Raw genomic sequence first — 19,437 nt, 5'->3', positions numbered from 1 at the left:
AAGTCGTCTTGACTTGGGAGTTAGCAAAACATGTGGATATTATAGTTAAGAAGGGCTATTATATGTAACTATAAGGCAGATTATAATAATACACAGAAGCTCGAAGCAGTACTATGGCATAAAAATCTGCTAGTGAAGGATGTTCACAGTGCATGAAGATAATCCAGGGATATCTCGAGGAAGCAGTATCACACTTTATACCCAAGGTATGAAGGTAAATTGAGTAAGAGTTAGATAGATGAGTAATATTATTATTATTATGGACAACTCCAAGGAGTCCTTAGACTCATCGAGGGAGGCCCTAAACATCATGTCAAGAACTATTCACTATTCAAGGGGAAATTCAGTTGTTTGCGGATGATGTGAAGCTGGAAAAGGTTATCAGTAATAGTGCAGATGTGGCAGCCCTGCAAGAGGATCTGAATAAACTAGACAGATGGGCAAATGAATGGTGGTATTGGTTCAATGCAGCAAAAATGTAAAGTCTTCAGTTTGGGATCCATCGATGGGAGGATGCATACTCGATTTGAGGAGCTGTACTGGAGGAGGTAGGGGCGACAAGAGACCTGGGAGTGATGATTGATAGAAAACTGAAATTCAGGGAGCATATTGCAATGGTGGTGAGGGTAACTCAGAGGATTGCTGCAATACTGAGAAGGATGCCTACCTGCAGAGATAAAAGAGTTATCATTCCGTTGTATAAGCCCCTGATCAGACCATACTTAGACTATTGTTCTCAGATTTGGTCCCCAGGATTTGAAGGGAATAAATTGACTGTGGAAAGGGTACAGAGGTGGATAACAAAGATAGTTTCAGGACTGTACAATATGAGTTATGAGGATCGACTGAGGGAATGTGGATTTCAGAGTTTGGTGGATAGAAGAAGGAGAGGTGATATGATCGAGACTTTTAAACTGTTGAGAGGCAGTTACAGGGTAGACATTGAAGAGTTCTTTCACTTGGTGGAATGGCAGGAAGGAGTGATGACAAGGGGCCATCCCTGGAAGTTACGAAAGGAGGCTGTGCGCAAGAGGGTGAGGAGTGGTTTCTTTGCATGGAGGGTGGTTGAACCTTGGAATGCATTGCCTGAGAGAGTGGTTGGAGCGGGAACGGTCAATGGGTTCATGGAGTGGATGATAAAACTTTGTATTTCCTAAAAACAACCTCCCACGATCAGTCTTTTGACTCCATGGAAGCCTGGATAATAATAATAATAATAATTTGCACAGTATCTATCATACTTTGCTTTGAACTCATTCACAGTCATCGCACCTACAACAGACTCTGAAAGCTTATTCCACTTATTCACCACTCTCCAAGTAAAAAATCTAGTTCTAACACCCTTGCTAATTACACTTTTGCTCAGTTTCTATGGATGACCCCTAATTCTTCCACCACCAGACCTGTTCTGAAAAATTTCCTTTGAATAAATCTTGTAAAAACCCCTGAGTAATTTGAATGTCTCAATCATATCACCCCTTTTCTGCCTATGAACCAATTTCTGTAACCCACAGATCTTCAACCTGTCATAAGGTTCATTCCATAGACCAACTTCCATCTTGGTTACTCACCTCTGGATCCTCTCTACCTCCTCCCCATCAAGAAGAAACCCTGCCACCCAGATCTGGTCACAGTAGTTAAGATGGGGCCTTATCAAGGCTTGATAAAGAGGAATAATAACCTGTTTGTCTCTGCTCGTCAAAGTATTCTTCAGTAACCAAGTTATCTGATGAGCTAATATCATTAAGCAAGAGTTTCAAAAGAAAAAAAAAAGATGTTGTGTGTGTGGGGGGGTTATAAGGTGAAAATGTCCAGCACCCTCTGGAACAGACAGGAAAGGTGACCAGCATAGTAAGGAAGACAAAATCAGATTATGAGAAGTTATCTAAGCAGTAAATGGAACCCCCAAACAATTTATTCATTATGTGGCAATTTGGAGAAGGAATGACTATGGAAGGATAACTTTAATGAGTGCTTTTAATGAATTTCACTTAAATGAGTAACAGAGGCAAATGAAATTATCGAACTACTGAATAAACATTTTGCAAAAGCATCCAAGTGAAGATATTGTTATGGAAGAAGTGACAAAGACTGATGTGTGAACAGAGTTTGATGAATTGCAGGTACTTAGGATATTGTAGAATCTGAATGCAAATACAACTGTGGGATTGGATTGAATATTGGCTTGTGTTTTAAGAGAATGTGCAGGGTAACTGGCAATGCTTTTGACGATATTGTTTAATTTAAGTCTCAGCTCTGGCAAAGTCCCAAGAGACTGGATGGAGGGAAAAACAATTCCTTTGCATAAAGGAAGATCTAAGTCTCCGGTAGCAAATTGTAAACCTATCTCAAAAGTGGTGGTAAAAGTACTGGAAAAGTTGGTCAAAATGAGAATTCAGGGACGGGTAGATAACAATATGATACTCTATGAGGGGCACATACTTTTGTGACGGGTCAGTCATGCCTCAATAATTAACTAACTTTTTATAATAAAGTGACAGCTAAGTTAGATAAAGGCTACATGATGATACTGCTGGATTTTGCAGAGGTGTTTAACAGGATACCATATGGAATTCTGTCACTCAAACATGAACAAATGGGGATGAATATGAAACTGTGATATGGATAAAAGAGTGGTTGATGGATTATGTAGTATATGGAAAAACAGAATCCAGGAAAAGGCAGGGAGTAGTAGTGTGCCACGGGGCTGCATGGACCACTGCTGTTTAATTTGTATATAAATGATATCAGAAATAATCTGAAGAGAGATACTGAGTTGTTTGCTGATGATCCAAATTTGAGTAGAGTAAAGGTTAATGAAGGAGATGTAGAGAGCTTGCAGGATGATTTAAATAAGCTGACAGCATGAGCAAAACATAATGGATGTTAACTTAATGTGGAAAAGATGTAAAGTTATGTACCACATTGAGGGAACTGTATTCAGGAAGATAATTAAGCTATAGATTTTTGGATAGTAGTAGTAGTAGATAGAGATTTGAAGTTTAGAGGGCATATTGCTAAAGTAGCCAGGGTAGCTCACAGGATTACTAGGTTATTGAAGAATATACTATCAAGCAGAGATAAGGGAGTTATTATTCCAATTTATAAAGCCTTAATACGACCATATCAGGATTATTGTGCTTTATGTTTGGTCATCTGGGTTTCTTGAGGATGAGAAAGTGGTTTTATTTAAGCCTTTACTGATATCAGGAGCAAAACTAATATCAGGAACACAACAATGGCTCCAAAGTAGAAATGTAGAAAAGTCTAAAGCATGAATAAAACACAGCTGAATTTTTAATTAATTTATTTGTTTGTTAATTTATGAAATTATGAAAAATAAAATATTAAAAATTCTCCCATCTAAAGATAATAATTACATTTCATCTTTTTTCAATCTAGCAGGCGTTGACAAATCATTAGTTGATTGTCAGATATTTTGTTTGTTCAATCTCCAAGTGGATAGCTACATTTTTCTCAAAAAGTTTTAAGAGTGCGAGTCTTATTTTGTGTTGTTTTCTATTCCTTCCTGAAAAAATTTCTGACATGTCAGTGTTACTGTGAATATGCATTCTGCTTTAGTTATTACTGTGCAGCGTTGAGGATTTAGGAAAGGTCTGCATCAGTCAACGTAATTCATGTCTTGTGTTCCTGCTCACATAATGTTGGATCAACATTTCCTTTAATTTAGCTTCTTAATTCTGTCACTACAATATTATAATTATGTTTTCTGTTAAAAATTTAGTCATAAGATTCGTTGCAATATTTGTTCCAGTTCTCTTGCCATATTGTATTTAATTGTTATTGATTACAATTAAATCAATTGTAATCAATAACAAGCACAAAAAAATGCACAATTTAATAAGTGGTACTTACATTTTCAATTTTCATTTTTGTGGTTCAAGTATTAAAAAGGGTTGAAAACTGCTGGTCTAGGAATATTAGCACTGAAAAGAGAAAAACAAAAAGAGGTGCAAAAAAGAGAGAATGGAATATATGACAATCATGAGAGGCAGTTTTGAACTGTAATTCTATATTACAGAGTGAGGAAATCATGTTTCTCAGGTACAGAGATTAAGTATATCAGTGAGGCTACCAGGAAGTCAATGGTAACGAGAAAGAGTTAATTGTTTTTCCTTGTATGAATGATTACAAAAGCAAAAAGTATAGTATGAGAGAGGATATGAAAGAGCTATTGGAAAAGTGAAAAGAAGATTGAAAGAATAAAGATTGAGTCTGATTCCATAGTTTGATAAAGCCAAGTTAAGATGGAGAGATGTGATTGCAAATTAGCCATTGTATAAGAAGGATTTTATTATATATGAAGTATTTTATTCCATATAGTATTTGCACTGGTCATTTGATTTGGATTAAGTGATGAGGTTAATTGAATCCAAGATTGTTTTTGACTCTGATGTCTCACCTAATCTATTTTGGCCCAAGCATGCCTAAAAGCTATTAAGGTTGATGTTGTGGGATATCTACAAAATATATCTGATGCTCTGTATTGATCTTTTTGGCTGCCTGGCATTCTGCGTTCCATGATGGCTTTGGATAGAGTAGAAATTGAGATGGCTTTTTTGGAATGGAGGTTGTTGCTGTTTGGGCCATGCAGTCTGTTATGTACTTTACTGCTTCTTTGATAGGTGTTTGTGTCAGTATTAAATTTTGCAAGATGGGAAAAAGCGTTCCAGTCAGCCTGGTCCACTTTCCGTATAGGCATCTGTGTAGGAGAACATGGGTAATGTGAAGACATTGTACAAAGAACAGGCAAGAGATAGTGTCCATATATGTTCTCTTCAACATCCCACATGAATAGTTTATTTATTTCGTATCCAAACACAAGTGGTATAGTAGTAAGTAATTGGTACAACATTATTTATAACAAATTAGGATATGTTACAAATGAGAACAGCTTAAATTTGATAGGTGAATTATACAGGGAATAATAAGTAAAATATGAAGGAAAAAGAAACTGTACATAAGTTATATACAATAAATATGGTCAGATGTTCCTCCAGTATCTTGCACAATCAACTGCTCTTTTTGTGCAAGGTATTGAAAAAGGGAGCAAGAAAGAAAGTGTTCCATGGACTGGGTTGCTCCACACCTCACAATTATCTGGTCCCATTATGTAGCCCCATTTGATGAGGTTTTGTTTGCAGCGTCCAATTGCAGAATATGAGCAGGTAGGCATATGGAAGAAAGTATCGACTCTGTTATTCAGAAGGGAGAGATCACTATTGTCAAGGATTCATTCAATGATATGACTTCATCTGTTTGTGTTGGCATTACCCCACAGGGTATTGTGACTGTTAGTCACCCATAAGAAGTAGTGGTTCAGGCAGTTGCAAGATAAGGTTATCTATATTGATTTCATTTAACTCAACATTCAGTGGTAAATAAATTGAACATGCTGTAATAAGAAAGCCCAAGGATAGGCGAATTGACTACTTCCAGATCAGCATTAAGTTGGACATGATAGAAAGGAGTATGACTGTCCACTAGGATAGCTACTCCTTCATGAGTAGGACCACTTTTATTTCTGTTCTTGCGTATACACCAGTGAAATTCTTTAAGGTAGGGTCCTCGTTTTGGGTCTTAAGTGTGTTTCCTGTAGACAGAAACAGAAAGGTTTGTGTTTATGCAACAAAATCTTGATATCATCAATATTCTGACAAAACCCACAACAGTTGCAAAATTTTTCCTATTGTTTTGCCTTTATAGACTTGTCTGGTTTTTGGGAGGTTGAGGATTTACCTTTGTCAGGTTTATATTTATCAATTATTTTTGGGAAGTATGGATAGCCAGCATCTGTCTCTTCTTCTGGTAAAATATTCAATCCATCTGATGTGGGTTCTAATTGAATGGAATCATTTTTGGAGTTGTCTCTGGAGTAAGACCATAGGTTAAGCAATTGATGCACTCAACAGATAAGCCACTCGCAATGATAAAGTTCAGGTATGGTGAAATTATCAGATGGTGAAATAGACATATGTGCTTGAGATGCTGTTGACATTTTCTTAGCTGCCACCTTCTCAGCATAAGAGGATCTCAGAACAGATGTAGTGGTGGTTAACTTTGTGTTTGTATCTTGATATGATATATTTTGTTTGGTTTGAATTTCTTTCTTTCTTCCTTTTTTTATTTCACTTCTGACATGCACGAGAGTAAGATGGATGATCTTCCTGACAGTTGATGCATTTAGCTTTTTTTGCAGAGCATTATTTGTTATCATGTTCTTTACTACCACACTGAGGACAGGTGGTAAAGCCATGACAGGCAGTATGGGCATGCCATATTTCTGACATTTAAAGCATCTTAATGGATTAGGAAAATATGCTCTAACAGGACAGATGTATCAAAAGTAAGGATGTTCCTGATTGGAACCAGGTGACCATCCTTATGTATCAAGATGCTCCTCACACCTGTCACTCCCTGATCTTTAAGCTCTGAACATATCTCCTCATTAGGTCATCAAGGAGATCCCATTTTGATATCACTCTTCTACAAGAATTCAGTATTTTGAGGTGTAACTGTGATTGGTATTCCAATTGATGTTGCCGTCACTAGTTTCTTAGAATGTTGCTGACATGTTTCCACAAGGATATCACCAGAACGTAATTTCTTAACAGTTTTGGGAGGTCCTGTTCTTCTAAACCCTTTTGAATAAAGAAGGGTGACATTTTCCATATTGTCTTTTCACCAGTTGAGTGGATGATCAAAAACACTGGTACATTTATACTAACATCATATATCTTTTGTTTCTTACTTCTGTGACCAAATTTTTTATCTACAATATCAGTACTTGTTTGGACTTTGTTAGGACCCTTGAAATGTTTGAGGATGAAGAATTCATGCTCAAGGGGTTTTTGGTTCGGTACCAGAGTTCCCCACCCACCACAGAGTACCATATGATGGATGCCCACTCACTAGCCTGCAATGGCTGTGCTTGGGAGTGGAAGACCAGGGATACCCTAGACACTATATCAGCGCCAAACTGTGGATTCCGACTATGCACCATGGGGTAAGAGACTTACTGCCACACCATTGATCCTTGCACACAAGCCAACTAGCCGATTGATACGGGCCAGGCCATCCAGGACTGCTCATCTTCTCAAAGCAGTAAGAGACTATCAGGATCACCCCTCTATGTCTATGCGTCACACCATGTTTGCTGTGCAGTAAAACCCTTTCCGATTGTCCATGGGTCACACCGCACAGCAAACACGGTGGCAAGGCATTGGATTTCAGCGATGGTGATCTGGAAGAAAGAAGAGTAAAAAAAGACTCAGGAGAAGTAGCTCAAAGAATATGGGAAGAAAAGCAAAGAAAGAGAGGAAGAATGAAAAATAGCCAGTACCATCACTAGGAGGTTCCCTCCACCACGAACAGGTGCCATGCAGGGAGAGACATGGCTTTACACTCTACAAGAAAAAAAATGTCAGTAATGTATGGGAAGTGGTCAGGGATTGTTTGAGAATAGCCATATCAGACTGCATACACATGGTTAGGAGTTTAAACAAGTGGGAGATAAGTGAATGAGTAGGGATATAAGGCAAGAGCTGCAAAAAAAGAAAACATTGTGGAGGCAATATATTATCTTTATTATATTATATTCCCAGATTACAAGTGAAAACTGACTAAGCAAGCCAAAGTAAATTATTATTATTATCCAGGCCTCCATGGAGTCAAAAGACTCATCGTGGGAGGTTGTTTTTAGGAAATACAAAGTCTATCATACCACTCCTTGAACCCATTAACCATCCCCACTCCAACCACTCTCTCTCAGGCAATGCTTTCCAAGGTTCAACTGGCCCGCACGCAAAGAAACCACTCCTCACCCTCTTGCTTACAGCATCCTTTCATAACTTCCAGGGATGGCCCCCTTGTCATCGCTCCTTTCTGCCATTAACACCAAGTGAAAGAACTCTCCAATGTCTACCCTGTAACTGTCTCTCAATAGTTTTAAAGTCTCGATCACCGAGGGAATATGGACTCTTCAGTCCACATTCCCTCAATCGTTCCTCATAACTCATATTGCACAGTCCTGAAACCATCTTTGTTATCTGCCTCTGTACCCTATCCACAGTCAATTTATCCCCTACAAATCCTGGGGACCAAATCTGAGAACAGTAGTCTAAGTGTGGTCTGATCAGGGCCTTATACAACAGAATGATAATTCTTTTATCTCTGCAGGTAGGCATCCTTCTCAGTATTGCAGCAATCCTCTGAGTTACCCTCACCACCATTGCAATATGCTCCCTGAATTTCAGTTTCTATCAATCATCACCCCCAGTCCCTTGTCTCTCCTACCTCCTCCAGTACAGCTCCTCAAATTGAGTATGCATCCTCCCATCGATGGATCCCAAACCTCAAAAATTTACATTTTGTTACATTCAAGAGCCAACCCCATTTATTTGCCCATCTCTCTCTAGTTTATTCAAATCCTCTTGCAGGGCTGCCACATCTGCACTATTACTGATAACCCTTACCATCTTCACATCATCCGCAAACAACTGAATGTCCCCTTGCAATTCATTGACAATATCATTGATATAAAGATTCAACAATACAGGTTCCAGTACTGAGCCCTGTGGAACCCCACTTGTAACCTTCTGCTTCCTTGATATTGCCCCATCATACACAACTCTCTGATACCTATCAGTCAGCCAATCCTGAATCCATTTGACCAATTTAAACCCATGTGCTGCAACTTAAATATCAGCTTATTATGTGGCACCCTGTCAAATGCCTTTGCAAAATCTAAAAAAATGGCAGTATATGCCTTTCCCTTATCAATTGCTCTTGTCACTTTATTATAAAAGACAATCATATTACTAAAGCAACAGCTCCCCTTAACAAATCCATGTTGATTCTCACAGATAACATTACCCTCATCTACCCAACTCTGTATATAGTCCCTCACTAATTTCTCCAAGACTTTCACAACTAGACTTCACAAATTAGACACTTTCAGTCTGCTACCACCCTTATGCAGCAGCACTATCTTACCTTCCTTCCATTCCCTGGGTACCCTTCCTTGAGCCAGACTTTTATTGAAAAGCCAGGTCAACGGAGCTGTCAGTTCTTTAGCACATTCTCTCAAAACCCATGGTGAAATACCATCCAGTCCAACAGCTTTATCGGTATCCAGAGTACTCAGTATTTGGAACACACTGTCCTCTTGCACCTCTAAACCCTGATCCTGCCCTATCCCTCTAGTATTAAAATTTACTCCTCCAGGATGAACTACTCCAATAAAGTGCTCATTGAACACCTCCAATATGTCCTCTGCATCAGTCACTCTATTCACATTTTTATCCCATAATGTCATTCTTCCATAATAATTTCTCCTTCTACTGGCCACATAGCTAAAAAATTCCTTAGGATTTTCTTTGGATCTTAGGGCCAATCTCTTCTCATATTCCAGTTTTGCCTTCCTCTCCATTCTGGTCACTCTCCTGGCCTGCGTCTTATATTCTTCATATATCTGTCCTCCACCCCTCTCCTTATATATCTTCCATAATCTCTTTTTCAACTGCAGTTCCTGTTTGATATTGTTTGTCATCCACTTTACACCAAATTGTGTCCTCTTCTTCACCCATGGAATACAGCTTACTATTGCTGCTAACAAATATTCTTTCACAATTTCCCAAGCACTAATGATATCCTGGCTTTCCAATTCTACCCTCCATGGAACTGCCCCTAGTTGATACCTAAGACTACTATAATCACCTACCTTATAATTCCACATACGCTCCCTTTACTTTGATACACCTGTATGTCTGTTCATCTTCCAAGTAAAAACCACATGGTTACTCTCTCCAACTGGTGAGAGAGATGTCATCTCACTTATTATCAGCTCTTCTGATGCTGTGACCAAATCCAAAATGCTTGAACCTCTTGTTCCCTCCATCAGATGCTGCCTAAGACATTTGTCCCTCAAGAATTCTAGAAATTCCATTCCCTTATTGCTACATGCATCTTCCTTTCCCCAGTCTATACTGCTGCAGTTAAAATCTCCCATAACAATCATTCTTTTTGCACTTTCCAAAGTGAACTGCCTAAACATCTGCTGGTCCCCACCATCTGTGCTCCCAGGTTTATAGCAACACCCCAATAAATATCCTGTCTTGGCCACTTCTACCTCACACCATATGCTTTCAAAACCGTTTGTGTCACTGCCTTCCAAAGCCTTTACTCTAAGAGGACTTAAGTCATCACTTATCATAAGCAGTACTCCACCACCACGTTTTCTTTTCCTATCCTGCCGAAAAATGCTGTACCTTGCCACTTCAATTCCGGTTATTATATCATCCTCCATCAACCACGTCTCAGAGATCCCAATAATCTTTGGCTAGGTTGATGCTATCAGTGCCACCAATTCGTTTTCTTTATTTTGGATACTCCTGGCATTAGTATAAAGCATAAAAATATCACTGCTTCTATACCTATCGTTGTCCTCTCTCGTCCCCCCCCCCCCCCGGCTCAATGTTTCCTGACATCGTCCCCCAAGCACCCATTCCCACAAGAGGCCATCCCTGCTACTATCCACCCTGGGAATTCTAGTTTCCCTGCATTGACAGACTCATCCAGAAAACAACAATCTTTTCAGATGCCTTCATCCTTCCTCATTCAAATGCATGCAGTCTCTAGCATACAGTTCCCTTCTGTCTTCAAACACCCTCCAAGCATCCACGTATATAAACCCTCTCTTCTCACACATTCTGGCCATTATGTGATTCAGTATTGCTGCTCAGCTCGTCACTATCATGCCTGCGCAACACACACACACTCCATCTTCCCTCTCTGCATTTTCTTTTGCACAACTTCAAGCAAGAATCTCAGATCTCTCCCTGCCCGATTTACACTGCCTCTCAAGTCATTCGTGCCACCATCACAATCATCTCATCCATCCTTTCACCCCCTCTTAATTGCCATAGTCACATTCTCTTTGTTCTTCCAGGCAAACACTCCTCACGCATCCTATCTTGCACACCACGGATCATTGAGTCACCATACATTACACCTCTCACCATTCCCTCTCTCATACTGTTTCTATTCTCTCCTCTTCCATCACTCCCATAACTCTCTCTCATTCTCTCTCATTCCTTCTCTTCCACTTATCCTATTCTCTCCTCTTGTGTTATTTCCATACATCTCTCTCATTCCATCTCCTCTACTGCTCCTGTTCTCTCCTCTTCTAGCATTCCATACCTCTCTCTCTCCTTCCCTCTCTCCTATCGTTTCCATCCTCTCCTCTTCTAGCATTCCCATACCTCTCTCTCATTCCCTCTCGCCTACTGTTTCCATTCTCTCCTCTTCTAGCATTCCCTTTCTCCTGCTGTTTCCATTTTCTCCTCTGCTATCATTCCCAAAATGCTCTCCTCTCCTATCCTTCCCAAATCTCTCCCTCTCTCCTCTCTGATTCGCCTTGCATTTATCTCTTCCATTCTCCTCATCTCATCTTTCATACTTCTCATCTCCTTCACAAGACATTCCACCTCCTCTTTCAGCCCATCTATCTCCCTCTGCAAGTCAGTCATTCTAAATCAAAATTCGCTCTCCCAAACAAAACCATCTCTGAAACTTTCACAGTCACTCACGCCTTCCACACTATCGACTATTATTTTCTCATTCATATTTTTTTCTTTATTCTCTCCTATCACACTACTCATTTTCTGATATTCATTTCCCATTCCTGGTGCAACTAGGTCAGTTATACATATATCTATTTCATTTATTTCCTCCCATTGCCTGCATTTCACGCACACACACGCATCCCCCCCCCCCCTCACCAGTCACATATCCAACTCCCGAGATGCATACATGCCGCAAATACTGTATGCCACAAAGTCCCTTATTATATTACTTATAATGGAGTCTTAAATTGCAGAGGACTTGGCGACACGCCATTTGCGACTGCAGCTGAATCTGCCATCATTCCTTACTTCCGAGGAACTACTAAAGTAATTATATATAAAGGCTAAATAAATAATGTATTATATATATATATAAATGCTAAATGTATATATACATATATATAAACACTAAATGTATATATACATATATATAAACACTATATTAATCTATACCAAATAGCGAATAACTTATCTTTTCTTCCGCCACCAATACCTCCGACTGTGACCCTGCTACATAACAAAAATACAAAAGTATTTTTTGCTATGTAGCAAGTAAAGGAAAAATGACTATAGACTGATGACTATAATCAATGCCAATGGTAGGAAGGTGACAGAGGCAAAAGAAATAGTTGAGTTGCTGAGCAATCACTTTGCTAAGGTGTATCATCCAAGTGTAGATTTTGCAGTTGCTGTTGAGACGAATACTCATGTCAAAAATAAATAAATAAATAAATAAAGCAGATGAAGAGGAGCAGTAGAACTGGATGGCATGTCAACCCATATATTATGTGAATATGAAGGTAATTGGCATTCCCTCTAAGAAGTTATTTAATCTAAGTTTCAGCTCTGATAAGGTTCCAAGGGAGTGAGAAGAGAGTAAGATAGTTCCATTACATAAAGGTGGCTTGAAGAGAAAGCAGCAAATTACAGACCAATTAGTATTTTTGGAGTGGTAGTTAAGGTATTGGAAAAGTTGGTTAAAGGTAAAATTTAGAATTGGGTGGATAGAATTATGCTACTAGGCTTTATAAAAGATGGATCTTCCTTTGTAATTTATTCATAGTTTATAATAAAGTGACAGAGGAACTAGATGGCTACACCATGATACTACAGGACTTTACAAAGGCATTTGATAGAATACCACATGGAAAATGATTAACATCGGATGTTGGAAATGGATAGGAGGCTGATGGCATGGATGAGGTGGTTGACAGACAGCGATCAGAGGGTGTATGCTGGAGTGGAATCAAGGCAAGTGAAGGTGATTAGTGGAGTGTTCCAGGGCTGTACTAAGGGCCACTATTCTTTAATATTCAGTTGCTTGCTGATGATGCAAAACTGATGAGGGAGATAGTTACTAAATATGATGTAGATAGCTAGCCTGCAGGATGATTTAAATCAATTCGCATTGTGGGCAAAGGATTGTCAATTTAATGTTGCCAAATGTTGGGCTATGCACTTTAGGTTGAAAAGGTTACATAGTGGGCATCACATTGATGTTATTGGATTGCAGGAAATTGATGTATCTAGGGACTTGAGGGGGGGGGGGGGTATTGGTGGATAGAGAGTTGAAGTTCAGGTGGCATATTACAAAAGTTGGTAAAATAGCTTAAAGGATTACTTGGATGTTCCAAACCACATTAACAAGTTAAAGATAAAGAGGCTATTATCCTTCTTTATAAAGCAATGATTCAGTCATATTTTGACTACTGTGCTCATATTTGATTAGCTGGGCTTCTTGGGGGATCAGGAGTTGGTGGAGAGGATTCATAGAAGAGTGACCAAGATGGTGAATTGTCTCCAGAATGCTGTCTATAAGAATAGGTTGAAACTGGTAGGTTGCAAAGTTTCATTGATAGGTGGAAAAGATGGGACATGATAGAAATAAAGGTTATTAAATGGGCTCTATAAGCTGACATTAAGGAAAATCTTCAATACATGACAAATAGAGAGAACTAGGGGTCTCAAATGGAAGTTTTATAAGAGTGTGGTTAGTAAGGGTGTATAGAATAGATTTTTTTGTGTGGAATGTGGTGAATGAGTGGAATGGATCACGAGAATTTGTTGTGAATGTCCCTATGGTGAATAAATTTAAGGAGACGTATGATAGGTTTTGTGGGTTTCCCATGATGAGCCTTTAAACACCATAGAGATACCCATAATAATAATAAAAATAATAATAATAATAGGTGAACATATGGGTTCCTACACAGAGCTTATATCGTTTAAGTAGTGCAAATCAAGGTGACTGCAGTGTTAAGGTTATATTCTGATAAGCCTCCTGTTAAATTTTGAAACTTTTTAAAGTTCTTTCTATATTTGGCTATAAAATATGAATGGATCCATAGCCAGCCTGGTTGGCCGAGTTGTTAGCATGTCTGCTCTCCAGCCAAAAGGATGCAGGTTCGAATCCTGCCATGGGCATGGATGTTTGTGATTTCTGTGAAATTACTAGTGGGCGGTAGATGGCATTGGTGTAGATCATAGGTTGCCAAACTTTTTCGGGCCACCACCCACTTTGCAAGACATAAATTTTGTAAAGCCCCACCATTATAACAGTTTGAATAAAACCATATTTCAAATATTTGAGACTGAATAAAACCATATTTCAAATATTTGAGACTGAATAAAACCATATTTCAAATACTCAATACTGTACTGTCGACATTTCTTCTTATATTCAGACATAATGAAGTAATAAAATTTGCAAAAATATTCACAAAATAAAAGATTTAATTTACACTCTGTATGACTCCACTTATCTATCACACTTTCGACTGATGATTGTTGGCAAAGCACACAAAAAATAATGAAACTTATTCCTAAACCACTGGTATTTATAGATTTGAAATCTAGCCCGAATTGACTTGCATGCATTGACTTGTTTGCGATACCATTGTACTCGTGCTTTGAACAAGTCACTGCAAGCACCCATATTCCTGTCAAAACATACTGAATTGAATGAATTACCTACATAATAGTTGACCGACATACTACTAGTTAAGACTCGTCTGCTACGTGGATAGACTAAAGCCTGTATGGCATGATCAATTTTTACAATAGCAAAAAATGAATAAATTTTTTAAGTATATAAAAAATAGAAGTTAAAATATCCTGTATTACACATTCAATTTTTTATTTTGCACGCAAGCGCATTTTGTTCGGCAGATAAATTCAATATTTAAATTTTAAATGATTATCTAATCGCAAAATTACAAAAATAATTAATTTTTAAATATATATTATTAATTTCTTCTATAAAGAGCCACCGATCCCTAGACCGCCTGAACACCCCCAAATGCTTCTGATCCCACTATAGCCCCCTAGAAGGCTTCAGCACCCACTGGGGGGGGGGGGCGCTACCGCCCACTTTGGGAACCTATGGTGTAGATGATGATAGTGGTAGTTGTGGTCTGTTGTAGTTGGTGGAGTGAGTGGTGGAGGCAGAGAGTTGTAGAGTAGGTGTCCTCCCTCAATGAGTCTTTGGACTCCCTGGAGCATGTAATAATAATATTATTATCCATTTTTACATTATGCCAACATGAAGCCATTTTTCTCTATATTCAGTAATTATAATTTTTTATTATTTTCATTTTATATTTTAAGAAATGTAAAATTTAGGAGGCACACGTGCAGATATTGTCCATAGTTAAATAGATAATAGTTAAATACTTAATGCCTTGTTAAGGTTGAAGTGGATATATTGCAGAAGTGGACAAAATAGCACAAAGGATCTTGGAAGTTTTTTTTTTTTCCATTTGGTAAGACTATAATAAATTTAGTTTAATCCTTTATCCAAGTATATAAAAGCAACTCGTATATTTACCTATACGAGTTGCCAAAAGGTGTCTCACCTTATTATTAAATTACTCTGGATTAGAGAAAGTCCTACTGATGAGACCTCAATAAAGGTTGAAACCGGTCTGGGTAATGACCCTTCCCTTAATGCATAGCATTATACATGTCTGCAAGGAGACGTGCTTTGCATTATGGGAGATACTAAGAGAGCTTAGTCTGCCTTTACCACAAGTTGCCTCAGTCCTGAAGATAGTTCAGGTGCAAACTTTGTTTGCTTACATTTGGATAAAGGATTCAACTAAATTTATTATAGTGGAAAAAAAAAACTTCCAACATCTTTCCCTAATCCAGAGTAATTGAATAATAAGGTGAGACACCTTTTGGCAACTCGTATAGGTAAATATCACTTCTCCATTACGAGTTGCCAAAAGGTGTCTCACCTTATTATTAAATTACTCTGGATTAGAGAAAGTCCTACTGACGAGACCTCTCAGTAGGACTTTCTCTTAGTATCACCACCTCTGGGTCTGGCTCCCACTGAAGAGACCTCAATGAAGGTCAAAACCGGTTGGAAGCTTGGGTGATGAATGGCAATACTGTAACCCATGAAGTTTTAACTGAGACTAGGCTGTTGCTGTCACCCAGGTCCTGTGGGGAGGGGAGGGGGGGGGAGAATGAATGGCAATGCTGTAGCCCATGAAGTCAACTGAGGCATGGCTGCTGCTGTTACCCCCAGATGAAATATGAGCAGCTCTGCGTCATGGTGGGGTGAGCCTGTTACTTAGGAGAACAACACTGCGTTTTTGATCCTGCAGGTCATTCATTGTCGGGTGATCTGGGGGATCTCATGAGTTTTTGGAGAGGTAACCCAACACTTAAACAGGGAAACTGGTTTGGGTAGTGGCATTTCCCTTAATGCATAGCATTATACATGTCTGCAAGGAGATGTGCTTTGCATTATGGGAGATACTAAGACAAGTGATGAGAGCTTAGTCCACCTTTACCATGAGTTGTCTCAGTCCTGAAGATATTTCAGGTGCAAACTTTGTTCGTTTACTCTTAGATAAAGGATTAAATTAAATTTATTATAGCACAAAGGATCGTTTGGATGTTGAAAAATACACAGACAAATAAGGAAAAGAGATATAAAATATAAGAGATATAAGATATAAGTGATATAAAAGTGTGACATGATCATATCTGGGTTGTATACAGATTTGATTGCCTGGATTTCTTTGGGATAAGAAAGTAGTGAAAAAGATTTTGATCTGGGCAATTCAAATGATGATTGGTCTGTCGAATGCTGCCCATGAGAATGCAATTAATTAAGGGAATTTTTTAGGATGAAAGCAAATGAATTTTTTTTCCCCAGTCATTGTAGAAAAAATGAGACTGGGAAGAAAAAAATGGAGTTCATTTCTGGAAGTTGGGTAAAAATATGGTGTGCAAGGATGTGGGAACTACATTTTTTTCATAGTGAATGAATAAATAGAATAGTTTGCCAATGAGAATAGTCTTGTTATCAGTGAATGAGTTTAAAAAGAAATGTATGCATTCTGTAAGTTTGATATGTGTTTCAGAATGAGTTCTAGGACTACATGCAAGTACCCTAATAATTATAATAAAGAGAAGTTACATGAAGAAATTGAAATGCTCAATGTAATTTTTATAACATTATTACATACTGTGTGATAGATTTACCTATTATCAAATTTGTCTCTGCAGTAATTAATTATTTTATTTATAGAGAAAACATATCTGTCAGCTTGGATGTGATGAGCTACATGACTGGGGAGAGGAAGATGAAGAAGACACATTCTTGGTATGCATTTACAATGTTTCTCCAGAGCAGCCATATGCAATTCTGAAAGCTCCTATATCCAGCACTGCTCAAGATATATTATCACAAGTAAGCATATTGTTACCAAAGGCGATGTGTTTAACAATCATTTAATTATTTTTTTAACTTTTTGAAATTTTGATTATTGTACAGGGTGTCCCAAAATTCATGCAAGAAGTAATTTTGATAGAAAACACAGGTTTTTAATTAAAAATTGTAATTTCTTATTGATTCATAAAGTATACAGTATAGGGTTATGCATGGAATAGCATATCGGGTAAATGGCCTCCATGGTTTTGCTGGCACATACGCACCCTTTTGTCGAAATTTTCCATGACCGTTTTGCATAAATGTGGCTGAATTTCGTTGATACAGCGCTCAATTTCCTCCTTCAAGGCGTGGGTTTGTTGGCATAAATCTTAGACTTCAAAAAACCCAAAATTAAAAAGGCCAACGGCGTTAAGTCACATGATCTCGGTGGCCAATTCTGATCACCAAAACGGGAAATTACATGACCAGGAAATGACTCATGCAGTAAAGTATTGTTTCTCGGGCTGTATGGCATGTGACACTGTCTTGTTGAAACCACATGTCGTCCACATCCATATCTTGCAATTTAGGCACAAAAAACTGGATTATCATGTCGCGATAGCGAGCACCATTAACTGTTATTGCCTTACCAGCCATATTTTCGAAGAAGAATGGACCGATGATGCCTCCAGCCCAAAATCCGCACCAAACAGTGACACGTTGTGGATGCATTTGTTTCTCAACAATCACTCGTGGATTTTCTGAACCCCAAATGCGACAATTTTGTCGATTAATGAAGTCATCAAGATGAAAATGAGCCTCATCTCTGAAGATGATTTTGTTTGAAAAATAAGCATTCACTTGTTGTTGTTCCATAATCCATTCAACGAACTCTCTTCGCTGTGTGTGTGGTCAGTAGGCTTCAGTTCTTGAGTCAATTGAACTTTGTAAGCATAAAGATGCAAATCTTTCGTGAGAATATGCTGTAGAGAGCTTCTCGAAATGCCCAATTCAAGACCACGGTGCCGAATTGGTGTTCCTGGACTCTCAGCAACACTCTCACGAACTGCTTCGATGTTTTCTGTTGAACGACTTGTTGAGGGATGGCCAGAGTGTATAAGATCACTAATTGATCCAGTTTCCTTGAATTTTTTAATTAATCTTTTCACAGTTGATGAAGTTAAATCACTATTATTCCGACCATATTTTGTACGAAAATTGACTGTAGCTGACAAACCTTCATTATTTTTAAAACATTGCTCAACAATGAAAATGCGTTGTTCTTTCGTGTAGCGCTCCATTTTTAATAACCCTGAACTGTCAGCTGTCATGCTGTCTTTTTTTCTCATTGGCAACACTTTACCGCACAAATGGCGCTAAATTTAAATCTTGCGTGAATTTTGGGACACCCTATATAAGTTAATAACCTTTATTTCTTTGTTGCTGGAGATGTTGTAAGCACTGCCCCCTTAGTGTTTTGATTATTTCCACTTCTATATGGCATTTGGAGTGGTGAAAAGAACCGTGAAGGAATCTACTAGTATTGCTGGGTTTTTTGTACATTAAGAACTAAATGTTTATCTTCAGAGAATTAGGAGACTGTCAAAGAAGGATTGTGTGGTGTGGCAGCCTGTCAAACGCATAGTATACCACTATATATGCATCTCCCTAGTCGAATACATTCATTACCTTATTATAGCATATAAGTTAGGGGGTATAGTGTATTCAGGAAAGAATGGGAGGATGGGAGTGTTATTGATGATAGCTGATGAAATGCAGCTAAGATCCAAAGATAATCCTAGGGAATATTTTAGTTATGTGGCCAGTAGGAGCTGAAATGATTGTGGAAGAATGACATTGTGGGATAAAAATGGGAATAGAGTGACTGATGCAGAGGACATAGTGGAATTGTTCAATGAACAATTGGTGTATTTCATCCTGGAGGAGTAAATTTTAATACTAGAGGGATAGGGCAGGTTCGAGGTTTAGAGGTGCAGGTGGAGAATGTGTTCTCCTCCTGAGTGCTCTGTACTGAGTACTGTGGATGTCAGTAAAGCTATGGGACTGGATGGTAGTTCACTATGAGTTTTGAGAGAATGTGCTAAGAAACTGACAGCTCCTTTG

General features: G+C 38.4%; 1 protein-coding gene across 1 annotated transcript in view; it reads left to right on the top strand.

Annotated features, from left to right (window-relative positions):
- Positions 1-19,437, top strand: part of LOC150110581 (uncharacterized) — an 851,360-nt gene that overhangs the window by 758,431 nt on the left and 73,492 nt on the right. The window contains 1 exon segment of the mRNA XM_090402114.1: positions 17,191-17,352. Coding sequence (XP_090258240.1) covers positions 17,191-17,352 — 162 coding nt within the window.

The sequence above is a fragment of the Typopeltis vanoorti genome, chromosome 1 (assembly GCF_054136105.1).
Source record: "Typopeltis vanoorti isolate ZY-2024b chromosome 1, IOZ_Tvanoo_1.0, whole genome shotgun sequence".
NCBI lineage: Eukaryota > Metazoa > Arthropoda > Arachnida > Uropygi > Thelyphonidae > Typopeltis > Typopeltis vanoorti.
The sequence above is the reverse complement of the archived record's forward strand: the minus strand, read 5'-3'. Positions and strand labels throughout refer to the sequence as shown.